The sequence below is a fragment of the Chelonia mydas genome, chromosome 3 (assembly GCF_015237465.2).
Source record: "Chelonia mydas isolate rCheMyd1 chromosome 3, rCheMyd1.pri.v2, whole genome shotgun sequence".
Taxonomy (NCBI): domain Eukaryota; kingdom Metazoa; phylum Chordata; order Testudines; family Cheloniidae; genus Chelonia; species Chelonia mydas.
Window position 1 is genome coordinate 168,405,225 of NC_057851.1, and position 13,416 is coordinate 168,418,640.

General features: G+C 37.3%; 1 protein-coding gene across 8 annotated transcripts in view; it reads left to right on the top strand.

Moving 5' to 3' along the window:
* Positions 1–13,416, top strand: part of PPM1B (protein phosphatase, Mg2+/Mn2+ dependent 1B) — a 96,245-nt gene that overhangs the window by 75,816 nt on the left and 7,013 nt on the right. For all 8 annotated transcript variants that reach the window (XM_043543774.1, XM_037895840.2, XM_037895839.2 and 5 more), the window contains 2 exons: positions 9,186–9,297; positions 10,557–10,614. In XM_043543774.1, coding sequence (XP_043399709.1) covers positions 9,186–9,297; positions 10,557–10,614 — 170 coding nt within the window. The remainder of the gene's footprint in view (positions 1–9,185; positions 9,298–10,556; positions 10,615–13,416) is intronic.

Here is a 13,416-nt window from a genome sequence, read left to right on the forward strand (position 1 = left end):
AGTAGACATTTTGTGGGAGCTTGAAGTAGACATTTTAGATGGTTTGTTTGCTATCTGAGTGTGGGAAAACTGTCTCTGTTGAAAAAATTGTTTGACTCCATTGCAGCTGCTGTGCCGAGAAAACGTATATAGCTTGTCTTTAAAACTTTACATTGTGACATGTATTTAGTCTTCAGTGAGGAATATGTTTGGTGTCAAGTTTGGAAAAATTGGTTGAATATAAAAAAAAAAAAAAAAAGCGGCTTTGTAAATGAGAAGGAGCCTCTTTTTAAGAAAATATCAGAAGAAGGCTAATTGCTCTCACCAGTTTTGCATGCATTTTTTTGATACGATGCACTCTGGAGAACAGAGTGCAAGAATTGGTAATTTGTGAAAGTCATTTAGTTGATTTTGCAATCTAATACACTTTATAGTCCCAGCCTGTTAAATGGAAGAGTTGTGTTGCTGGTGGGAGAGTGCCTGCTGACCCACTCTTTCTGTTTGACTTCCTGCTTCCTAGTGGATTTTTTATTAGTATTTTTTCTGTAGGTATATTCTTGATGTACTCATGGCCTGTTATGATGGTCAATAAGACTGTGTCTTCCCGTGATCCCAGTCATTGTAGAGATTGTTTTCAGGCCCAAATTCAGCAAGGTACTTAAACATGTGCCTAACTTTCAGCACGACTCGTCTCATTGATGCCAGTGAAACTATTCATGTGCTTAAGTTAGTCATGTGCTTAAGCGTTTTGCTGATCAGGCCTCAGAGTAATGTATGGATACATAAAGATTTGCCTATCCAAACAGAGTGAAATATAACGGACCTTATTTGAAAAGAAATTACTTAGTTGTCAACTGAAGGACATGAATTCACTCAATAATCTAAGGTCTTTGATCTTTGAGAGGTGGTGGTGGTCCAGTGGATTGCAGTAGGAGTATTTTTTTGTTCTTTGGAATGAAGAATTGGAAAGTGGTATCTTCATCGTTCAACCAGTATTTTTAATTAACAGTTCTTTTGATATGAGACATGATCGAGTAGTGAATAAAATAAATATGGGGGATTTTAAGGAAAAGCTTAAAGCTATTCTAAACTGAGATCTGCAATTTTTGCTTCCGGCCACTGTCCAGGGAATGAGAAATATCAGCCAGTTTACACTGCTCCTCTCCTCCCATTGCTCCTGTAGCCCAGAAGACTTGGTTGTTGGGCAGAAACCCACTGAGATATGGCAGCTGGTGGGGCACAGTCCTGCTGTGTGCCAGGCTCACTCGACTCCTCCTTAAAACACGGAGAGGAGGGGGGTCGGAACCCTTGTAAGACCCAACCCTTGCTAACCAATAGGCAGGTATGCTCACCCTGTTCAAATTCTACTATGCCTTTTAGACAGCCCCTGGGAAATCAAATTCCCAGCCCGACTGGCAGAAGTTTTTTGTAGAGGAAGTCTTCCCCAGTTGCACACAGAGGCAAGCCAGAGGGTTGCTACCAATTTCGCTCAATGTGTCCAGCCACAGTATCTGTATCAATTCAAAAAGCTTCCAAAAGTTACAGCTGTGAAAAAACTGATTATTTTCAATTCACTGCTTGGCACAGGATTCTCAATCTCAGCAATGATAATTGACGAGACTTTGGTCAGCTTTTACTCTACTTCAGTGTGACAAAATTGAGTAACATCAGAGAGACTGTGAGCTGTTTGTCTGCAGGCTTAAGAATACACAGCATCAGTTTATACTAAGTTAATATTTTCAAGATTCATTGCAACCATAAGGACCTTTTTTGTGTGTGATGGTTTTAAAAAAAAAAATTTTGGGCTTGCAGAATTTGCTGGCACTCACCAGGGAAAGCTCCCCTCTCTTCGCAAGAGAGTGGATTTTTTTTAATGCTTTCCTCATACACCAGTAATCAGAGTGTACCAAGAAAGTAAAATTCTATTTCCGTGATGCAGACAATGAGGGGAAAATCATGCAGGACCTGGACTAATGTTTGAGAATGGAGCATAATAAGTAATTGCAACTACAGTTAAGTTACGTGTGGTATTTCACAAAAAGACTAGTGTAGGATTTACTTGCCATGAGGAATCAGATTTTTCAAACGTTAGGTGTTAAAAATGTGCATGTAATTTCAGACTAATTTGAAATTGCAGTTGTACATGTGGTGGTAGTGGTCTTTTATGTTCCATATGTATATTAAAAATTGCCTCAGAGTGACTAATTCTGCCCAGCTACGTAGAGGCACTCTCCCATATACTTCGCAGAAAAGCAAAGACGGTATCATAGCCCAAGTGTATGTGAATATATAGTCTTTGTCCAAAGGATGAGGTCAGGAGCAGACAATAAAAAAAGACCTAGCAGAGAAGAAATTCAGATATCCAAGATCCAACATTTCATCTTTCTACCATTGCTTACATATCAGAAGAACTTGGTCCCACTCAGCTACTGGTCCACTGTTTCTGTATGGGAGCAAAAGTGACCTCTGCTTCCCACTGAGAAGAATTAAGGAGGGAGGAACTAAGAAGAGAGAGTGAGTGTTTTGAGGAGGGACAGAGTATGGTGGAATGTGCAAGAAAAGAGAATAATCTATTCTGGGGGTGAGAGGGAATGGGATGGGGAAAGAAAATATAAAAATTTAAAGGATAGGAAATACTGGCTTTGTCATTTTGCTTGTTTGGGTTTTTCTTGTTTTAAGATTTTTTTCAAAGAAAAGGAACTTAAGGAAAAGGAGAGAATGAAATAGGAACATGTAATGGAGAGGAGGAGGGAAATTAACTTTTAGGATGGGTGAATTTTATTTCCTTTTAACTTGTTCTCTACCAGATGGACACAAAATAACATGATACATTTCTTCTAATCACATTGGTCATTTATTGAAATTACATTTAATAAAACTAAAGTGTTTACGGGGGAAATACAATGGTAGTTGTGCTTTCAAATTTTAAAATGCTATCTGTATCCTCAAAGAAACAACTTTGTAGAAACTGCCATTGAGTACTGGATGGCAAATATATGTTGCCAATTAAAATATTGTGTGAAAGTGCACTCAACAGCAAAAGTAAAAGCAGTATGGTTTTGTATTTATTTAATTTCAAGATAGCGTTATAAAGAAAAGATATGGGACAATTCTGTTCAAATAAGTATAATAGATCTTAGAACGGTTAGAATGTAAAATAAGACACTAGATTGCAAAAAAACAAAAACAAACCAACAAGATTGTTTCCTAAAAGGAAGACTGGCTTTGCCCCCCTGTTAAGTTACCATATAAATCTTATCATGACACTTTTATTAATATCTACTTGTTCTGCCTCCATAAAGTGTCTTAAATTGCAGAAGTTGTGTAAAGTTAATTGTGTCTAATAAGAATGATGTAGCATTTGTTTTACTTATGAAATACCCATGTCAAAAACATTCCAAATGTTGCTTTTTTAAAAGAGCTCTTCCATGGTGTATTAAACTGTGATAGCTAAGAGGCTATAAAAATTTAAATTACTTTCTTTTTTATATGTGAGATACTGGCACCTTTCAATAAAAGTGCTTTAAATAAAATATTGTTCTGATGTGAGTTAGAAAAATACCAGACCTTTTGACTGAGAAATATACTTCCTGAAGCAAAGCACTTAAGTCAACTATTTCCATTCCCAATAAACATACTGCTCATAGAAATGACATTTTTTTCCACTCACTACAGAAAAGTTCTGTAGATTTTAATGGGATATTCTAGCTCAATTTGATAACCAAGACATTACTTTTATGTTGGTGGTTATGTAGTGTGCTGAGGATGGTGGCGTGGATATAATCTTGTCTTAAATTACAGTTAGTCTTTTACTATAAAACCCCAAAGTAGTGAAGAGTAAGGTTCTTGTCAGGTTTGCACACATCATTAAATTGTGTGGTATGTAATGGTCTGTAAAAATCAAGCTGTTCTACGGCTTACTAGTAAAATTCAGTGACCCTATGTGCTTACAATTTGATTTGACTGTTACATATGGCTTTCTCAAGTGTTCAGTGCACTGCTTAGAAATCACTTACACTCTCAGCTGGGTCTGAGATTGTTTTTAAAGGGGGCTGTATACTGTAACTCTTGTAAAGCTACTTTTGTATCATGACATGTACAGTGTGTTCTACCATATTGCAAAGGCACAAGCTATGAGTACTGAAGTGTATTTGTAAGGTTGCATTTTATGGATCAAGGTCAATAATTCATTTATCCAATAATGAACATGGCTAACTATCTCAAATAGTTTAGTTTCTCCATTTTTATGGGAGCTCTGCAGGTGATTCATTTACAAAACAAACAAACAACCTTGGCAAACAAGTGATGTGCATGAGACAATTCGGGGGGTGGAGGAGAAGTTAGCTACGTTTTCTAATATTAACTTTTTTAGAAATAGTACAGTGCATCAGCCAAGTGTTTTTAAGAAAAGCTACTGATGGGGCCATGGAGGGAGGAAAAACAGGGACATGACTCAACTTTATTTAGTACGAGTTAATTATTTGGAGAGACGCATTCTGGTTTGAGGAAGATAGTTATTTTGTTTAATTAAAGAAAGGGAATGTTTTTTCTAAACAGATAGTTGCTGTGAATAACTTTAGTTATTTTTTAGTTCACATCATATTCTGGTAGTTGAATGTTGGCTTGATTGATGTGGTGTGTTTTGTAGTCATTTTGTTGATACTTTTCATGATATGGAATGGCTTTTATTCTGCTTGTGATATATGAAGCAAAGGCTGTCAACTACTGGATTTATACAGTAACGGCTTGGCTCTTTCCTGTCTGACGTATCTTCTCTCTCTCTATGCCATACTGCTGCAGCTATGGTCAGCAGAGGCACTTCAGCTGGAGTCCCATAGTTATAAAAGACATTGGCAGGGCATTCTCTGTGAGTGCTACAAGAATCAGGAACTTACTCCTCCTCTTGGTCTAAAATGTCCTGTATTTTATGACTTTTTGGGCATACAGCAAAAGATACATTTGATAAGATTTTTGAAGAGAGCTGGAGGTATACTTCCTGAAATGACGATAGGTTGGAAATGAGTTGTTTTTGTAGCTAGCTAGCTGGCTGGCTGGCTGAGAGAGTTCTCTTTTGAATGTTTGTTTTACTGCTGGTGAGGATTTGTTTTAGTATTAACTATGTGTTAGGGTGCCCAGAGTCTTGTATAGGTGTCTTTATTATTTAAATCAAAACAAATATTTTATTTAATTCTTGATTGCATATACACTCTGGATTTAAAGAACACTTGCATCTTTTGGGCCCAAATTTTAGGCTTTGTTTAAAAAGTTTTTAAAAGTAATATGCTTGTTTTTTATTTCACATAATTGTCTTTCTTGGGTTGCAGAGGTTTAAATGATTGTGTCCTAGTAAGTAAATGTGTTGATGTACGAGACAGAATAGATTCCAACGTACTCAGCCTTAGCTAGGTTGGGTCTGCGGGAATACAACGGATCTTACTCTGAATATACCAAAAAACAAAACAAAATCTTACCAGAAAGATGCTGTTTTTATGCAGTCACTTTTTAAAACTAGAGTGATGCTATAAAATTATCCTGTATAAGTTTACACGAAGTGTGGTCAATAATGCATTACTCCTAGTTCAAAACTATACTTTGAGTTACTTTCTGTACCGTCAAGTTGTCAATAACCATAAGACCATAACATGCATGTATATTACAGGCTAGCATGTAACAAAAGTAATACCCATGTTCTGTTTTACTTTTAAATTCTTTGTTCTCAGGTTTTCCAGCACTGAGCTGACTTAGTTGAAAAGAGAATGTTTCACTTACTAAATAATGTGGATTAAATAATTCAAGTCCGCAGCAGGAACAGAAGCAGTAGATAGTTAATTTCACCAGGAACTTGATTAGTAAGGTTGTTTTCTCCCACTAATCATAAAAAATAGCTTTTCTCTTGGCCCAATTCAAAGCCTACTAGCCAGTGTAAAGTGTGTTAGAAAGTAAAACGGCTGTTACAGAAAATGTTGGCAGATAATCATAACTTTAACTTTTTTTAGTTCCTGCTTGAGGAGTGGAAATGTGGTTTTTTTCCTCAGATATATCTAATAATTTATTATACAGCTATATTCAGTTTGTGTTCAGTTCATTACTGTTTGTTCCCTTTTAATGTACACATAGCTAGAAATATTAAATGCTTCAGTTTTTTTAATCTAGTATATCCTGTACATTACCAATCCATCTGGAATTTGGCATGAGGTGAAAATAGGCAAGAAATATCAAGTCTCCTACCTGTGGCTGAAATGCCTTGCTTCTAAAATCTGTTGGTAGACCATATGTATACTCTACCACACAAAAACCTAAAAGAACAATGGAGCAGCAGTTATGTGGAAAAGATAATATGTGATCATTTAATTAAACTGTACCATAGTGCATACGTAGAAGAAGGCCAAATTGAGGTTGCACAGGCAACCTTAATTCTGGCATTTCCTAGTTTTTGAGTGCTTGAGTTTGCAGTCTAAAAATGTTGTTTTCAGATAGAGAGAGAGAGAGAGAGAGAGTGTGTGTGTGTGTGTGTGTGATTTCCTACATTTTTTAAAAAGCAAACTGAAAAAACAGATTCCATCATGTGACAACATACTGACACCCACATAGGTCAGCAGCAGGGTTGGGAACCTTTAGATTCACTGCACAAACTTTTGGCACTTGAACTGATAGCAGTAGTAGGTTGTCATCCTCTGTGGACCAACACTAGAAGGGATGGGACGCTTTGCCAGAGAATTTCACAGATGTTTGCTGATAGTAGAGGAATGGTGAAACTCAAGAATCTTGGGTTCCATTCCCATTCTAGAGGGAAGTGTTCTCTGATGGGCACAGACTCTTCTGCCCATTCCTCCAAGCATGACCCAGCCTATCCTTGGATCAGTCCAGTCTCTTCCCCACTTCTGGCTCCTTGTTCCCATCTCACTTCTCAGGTTTCTCATTCCAGTCCCAGTCTCCTTGCCAACCAGGCCTGCTCTCACCCCTTGCCAACATTTTATACAAAACATATTTAATTGGACATCATTCCACAAATAGAATTGTAGAATGTCTGTGTTCCTAAAACTCCTCATCTAAGTGAGCTACTGCCATCTTTGGTATTAATAAGAGACATGAGCCACAGTGGGCAAACAGGAATCAAAGAGCATTTTCCAGAACCTACTAAAAGTGGGGCCATCAGCAAAACCTCGCCACCTCATTATATTTGTGTAATCATTACTACAGTTTTTTTGTTTTTAGGATTTTCCAAATATCTCTGAAGACAGTAGCATGGTATAATTTTTTCTTGTCTATTATATAACCATTTTTTATGGTTGAAGTGTTTATTTTTATGTGCTCTGTTTTTTCATACTGTCTCTTCTGTTCCCTTGAAGTGTTCCTCTGTCAGTCCAGAGCCACTTCTGCCTAAATCTTGCCAATTCCTATCTGGAGAGAAGTATGTAAAAATTTCTCTTTTCTAGGCACTAACTTTGGCCTTTTAAAATCCAGGGCTGGAATCTAAATGCCAGTTTTTCTGCCTCCAGCAGCAAACTAGCACCTTCAATAGTTTTTCTCATCTAATCACTTTGAATATTTTTCTTGGGTTCCTCTTTTTTCTGCTGCCTTCTCTCCTGGGTCCCATTCCACACCTATGGGACCCAGTTTCTGGTCAGCAGTTTCTTCTTCTCCATATTAATTCACAGTCGGTGGTGGGATTCTTCAGTGAGGTGCAACAGCAGTTGTGTGTTGTCTGTTACCAGCTACAAGCATTTCCCAGCGAAAGAGTGGTTTGAGTAGGGTTTGTCAATCTGCCGAGTCTCCAGGTACAGTGGCCACTTTTGTTTGATCAGTCTCTGCAATGTAGCTTAGTCTGCTTCCCCTAATATTCTTTCCACCTGCACTGATCTCCCATTCCTTGAAACAGCAGTGCTCAGTAGGGCTCCAAACTGTATCCCAGACCCCATCAGGTTCCCTCCTGTTGTTGGAACAAATTTTCAACCTGCCAGGTGCAGCAATGCTGAGTCTTTGGTGGGACAGCACTCTTCTCCAAGGTCAACAGAAAGCAGAAGATGCATGAGCTGTTTGGGTCGTCCCCGTTCTCTCCCGCTTCCCCCCCACCCCCGGTGTATCTCACCTTTCTGAGGAGACCTACCAGTCCCTCACACTCTCTTTGTGGAAGCCTCACTCACCTATCCGATCTCCTTTGGGACTTCTGTGGCCTCCTTCAGTAAGTTCAAGAAAATCAAGCAACATGGATCCAAGAAATCTCTGATTTCTTATTTTCAGAAGAAGGAAAAATTGCATTCTTATGTTGTTCTCCCTTCCACAAAAAGCACAATTCTTAGGAAGATAAGACAAGGCCTAGTGCACCAGGCTACTGCTAAGGGGACAGATAATGTAGGCATACCCCAAAAGGAATTCCTTCCAACTAAAGAAATCTGAAGAGAAGCTGTCCTTTCCTATATCAGAACATTGGGAAATATTTATGGATTTCTTGTAGTTATGCGCAGAGTGCAAGTGATCAGCATACCTTGTATAAGGTGTAGAAGGACAGTTATGCAGTTTGCCTTGATACACAAGCTGTCCTCTTAAGAGCAAAGCTTTTAAAAGGCTAATCTTGCTAAAAGCACTATCTTTCACAAAGACCTGCTTGATACATACACAGAGCGGTCTCTTAAGAGATGACAAGGCTTTCTGGATCTGCCCTAAAAATCACTATAACCTGTTTACATCTAGGGTATCTCTCTCTCCTTTATTCCAACAAGTCCCCACCCTGGTCAGATGCTTTTATTCTCCCTGTGTTTTATTTATGGTAATTTGCATATACCTGATAATAGATGCAAGTGGTATGACCTTGCCTTGTAGCTGCTTTGACTTTTCATATGAGCAGTCCTTAAGGTAAATTAACAGATAAACCAAAGTTTTATTTTCTGAAAAGAATTCATGTAACATAGTATACATACATAGCAATTCAAAAATTTCAGATTACCAAAATGTTTTAGAAAAATATATCTGGTTATTTGGAAATGCATTCTGTTTACAGAGCACTTACTGCAACAGACCTCAATCCTGACTGGGCCTACGTACCACCATATGAATAATGTTGCTTATGTACAATGGGGAAGTAAGAATTTGTATTTTGAAATTTAAATCTTTTTCCATGCTAAAGTAATAGTACCTTGGATTTTATTTTACTGTTTGCAGCTGATTCATTTTTAACTAATAATTAGGACTTTTTTTGTTTTAACCAGAAATTATGGAGAAGTCGGGTGAGGAAGGAATGCCTGATCTTGCTCATGTAATGCGCATTTTATCTGCAGAGAATATCCCAAATTTACCACCTGGGGGTGGTCTAGCGGGCAAGTAAGTACAGTGCTGGAACGATTTATGGCTTTTAGTAATTATAATTTTGAATATAAGTACAAGTACAATAAGTTTCTTCATTAACTGAAGACTTGGCTATCTTTAGTAGAGAAGATGTACAAACTTAAGTTACTAAAACATTTAAAATTGCTCAGTTTTTCATATATTAAATTAGTTCACTGTCTGCACTACAGAAAATACAGGCAACGCTTTCTATTCTGCCACTACCAGCCCCCCACTGCATCCCAAATAGGGGGAAAAAACAGACTACTTTGATACATAACATATTGATTTACCATCCCATACAATTACATGTAAAGATATAAAATTTGGCATATTTTGCTTTTTAGTTCTTTATATTTGTTCACTATCTATAGAAAGTGATAAAATAGAAAATTGAGCAATTTTCATGCTACTCTGAATTTTTGGCTTCAGGGCCCAATGTGTACTTGGGTCAGTGACAGCGTAGCTTGCCTCTTCGAAGAAAAATTGCTCCTATTTTGCTTAACATGTCAGCCTGAAAGTTTGAAAGGTAGAAAGTACTTTCCAGTATTAATATTGTGAAATGTTTTTTAAAATTAAAATTAGGAAAAATTGAGATAAGCCTATGGTGGGACACCAGTTTTTTTGTAAGCCTATAGATGGGACACCAGGGTTTTTTGCTAATAATTTTTTTGTGTCAGTATGAGCCTAAGAGAGAATTTTAGTGAACTGTTGTTCTGGTTGTTTAAGCCATTATTAAGCCAAGGTACAGACCTGTTTACAATCTTCTACACTGGGATTCCCATACATGGCATCATTTCCCTGCATAAGACTCAAATATACCAATTTTAAAATATATATTTTCACATTTCACAGTTTGTTTATGGTAAGAATTGCAGCTCACCTTAGGAATTCTTAGACTGCTGGGCTAAGCCGAAAGTTTGGATTTATCCCAGAACTACTATGTTAACACCTGGGACATTCTGCATGTACATAGTGGGAATTTCTGAAATGTTCAAGCAACTCTGAAGATGTAGCGGGATAAAAACCTGAGAGGAGAGGAGGGCTGGGAAGCAAAAATTCAGAATAGGGAAACGTCGGTTGCATACAAACCTAAGCCTTGAAAAATCCTTCATTACCATTAACTGAACTCTTTATATGCAGGGTAGACAAACAGAAGTTTAGACATGAAATATCTCTCTTCATTTGTATGGTAGGGTGTTCAGATTTGTACCGCATTTTTCTGCTATATTACATTTTTTTTTTTTCATTTTTAGGCGTAATATTATAGAAGCTGTGTATAACAGGCTGAATCCACACAGAGAGAATGATGGGGTAAGTTTTACTTTGGGGTCTTAAGCTTCACTAATAATGAGGAAACCATAATACTTCAATGCAGGTGGGGTACAGAACACAATTTAAGTAACCTGTATTTAAGTATGTATGTGTTTAAATATTTGATATATATTTTAATTGTACATCACTGTTCTAGAACTTTATTGTTAAAGGGACAGTGATTTGTGTATGATACCTAGTTCTGATTGATTAATTTTTAATATAAATGGCTGCTTCTGCTTTTCATTCAAGACCATGGAGCCACAATATGGGGACTTACTTTAGGAGCTGTTGGTAGTTTAAATGTACTCTGGCTTTGAAGTAAGTAATGAGATTGAAATTTTGTTACGTGCCCTGTACTTGAAAATCTAGTGTCAAATTCTGTGTCCTTGTAAGAATCATATTCATGTAGAAGATTTCTGTTGAGTGTGCACTAAGTGAAAAGGGTCATGGTAGTGATACTGGCTATGCTTTTTTAGCATGTTGCACAGATGATTCCAGTGAAGATTAGTGTATTTCAGTTTTGAAGATCTTTTGTGAAATGGCCTAGAACAGTATAATTTACACTTGAATGAAAGTAACAAGTTCTTTGTTCATTCCTGATTTAATTTTTTAAATGAATTATTTACACCTATCTGTTCAACTCCTGGACAGTTGAGCTTTCAAATCTTTAAACATTAATTACACACAAAAAAAATACAACACTATGAAATATAGTGGGTTGCTGTAACTGTTTAAATTACTACGTTACTGGATTGAGTAAGGAATAAATGTGAAATTTACAATTTACACTTTTTTAACATCTGTTTTACAAAGTAATTGTAGCAGTCATTCTATGTCAGTCAGCTCCATAGTGACAGATTGGTTTAGAGACTTCATGTCTAGGAGACTAACAATTTTTTTTTTTTACTTGTTTAGAGAGTAACTTTTAAAAAGCAGATAATTACTCATTGCTTCGCGAAATGTTGCCTCTTACCCACAGGGTTCACTCCCTAAGCTAATTTGTAGAGCTGCTACCCTGTTCTCTAAATGGTCCCCAGGAACCATGCATGCATGAGATGCCTAAAAACAATTCAGTCGGCAAGTGAAGGCTCTGGTGAGAGGGTGGGTAGGGATGTCAGATTTTATTTATTTATTTTAACTACTTTGAAATTATTCTGAATCTAGTTGTGCATATAACTAGTCTCTGTAATTACATTATCTTATTGTTATCACTGTCTTTCTTGCCTCACTCCATCTACTTCCCTTCTGTTGGCTGTTACTTTGATATGATGTGTTGTCTTAAGAGTGCATGTGCAATTGCTATGTTGGCAGCTGTATGCCAGCAATAAAGTTACTGTAAAACTTTCTTGTGTAGATAAGGGCTTAGATTGCAAGCTCTTCAGGGCAGGAACTGTCTTTCTATGTGTCTTTGTAGAGCCTAGCACAGTTGGGGGCCTTGATTCTGATTTGTGCCTTTGTGTGCTATCACAATATAGATAAATAGCTAATGGTTTCATTGTCACATCTGTCTTTTTAAAAATTAAAATTTGTGGTTTATGTTATTATTTTTTTGTCTTGGATCATAAAGGTTACAGTTAAATTTTACATCCTTAACCCCTTCAAAGTGTGCCACAGTTCCTTCCAAAGTATCCTCAAACATCTGTTTCCTCAGTCCTGCAAGACAATGCATCCACCCAACCCACCATGACTCCTAACAGTTGGAATACTACATTTTCTCTGTGCCTCAGTGTCTTTTTACCCACTTCCAAAAATGGAAATGTTTAGGATTAATTAAAGCACCCAATTCAGAACATTTGCAATGAAAAGAAAAAATCTGGCTCCTCTGTCAGATAATTATAAATGCCTGATGTTGCTGCAGCATATTTGTGACAGAGCAAGACTTTCAAAGGAAAACACAAAGGACCAAATTGTTATAATTTGTGTAGCTCCACAAAGGTAAAAACCACAGTAAACAAATATGTTAAGCATTCTCTCAGCTACTTACGAATCTCAGAAAATGTCTTGGACCTGCTTCATTAGTGCTTAAATATTATCTATTTGTATTTTATTAAACTAATTGTTTAATTCTTACACAAATGCAGATCAGGCGGGCATAGTAAAAACAAAGGGAGGGCAGGCTTACTATTAAAGGTTATATTTACACTGAATACCGTATTATGCAAAAAGTGTGGACAATACAGTGCAATGCACTTTTTGAGCTATGTAAATATAGTTTTCTTTTCTGCTAGAATTGAATTAAATCCCTATATTAAGGGAAATCTCTGTGATCTTTGAGTATTGGAGGATGGCTGATAGCCCAAGAAGTCACCTGAGACTGCAGTTTAATGCATCAGCCACACTAGGTAAAGGATGGGGTTTGATCCTCTGGTAGGAATATCTACTTCATTTGGCAACAGCATTATTTCCCTTTTCTGTCCTCGGCTCATATGTCTCAGAAGGACTTAAAGGGAGGAGAAAATTCAGTGCTGCCAGACCTCTTTATAGTACCTCAGTAGAGGAAAGGTACTTACTTTCCTTTCTCGTTAAGAGAGGCTGAGTCTAGTAGTTCATGTGCTGTGCTGAACCTGATAGTCTAGGTCAGTGTTTCGCAACCTTTTTGATACCAGGGACTGACTTGTTGCCTTCCTAAACTGTGTCAGGCAGGGACGAACTCTGGTCCATGGACCGGTCATTGAGAAACACTGCTCTAGGTCACTGTTAAACTCACTCCCCCAGCCACTGGACTGTCCTTCAGTCTCCTGAGCTTGATGCTTAGACAAGAAAACTGAAGAAGGAATAATTCCATTATTAGTTAAAATG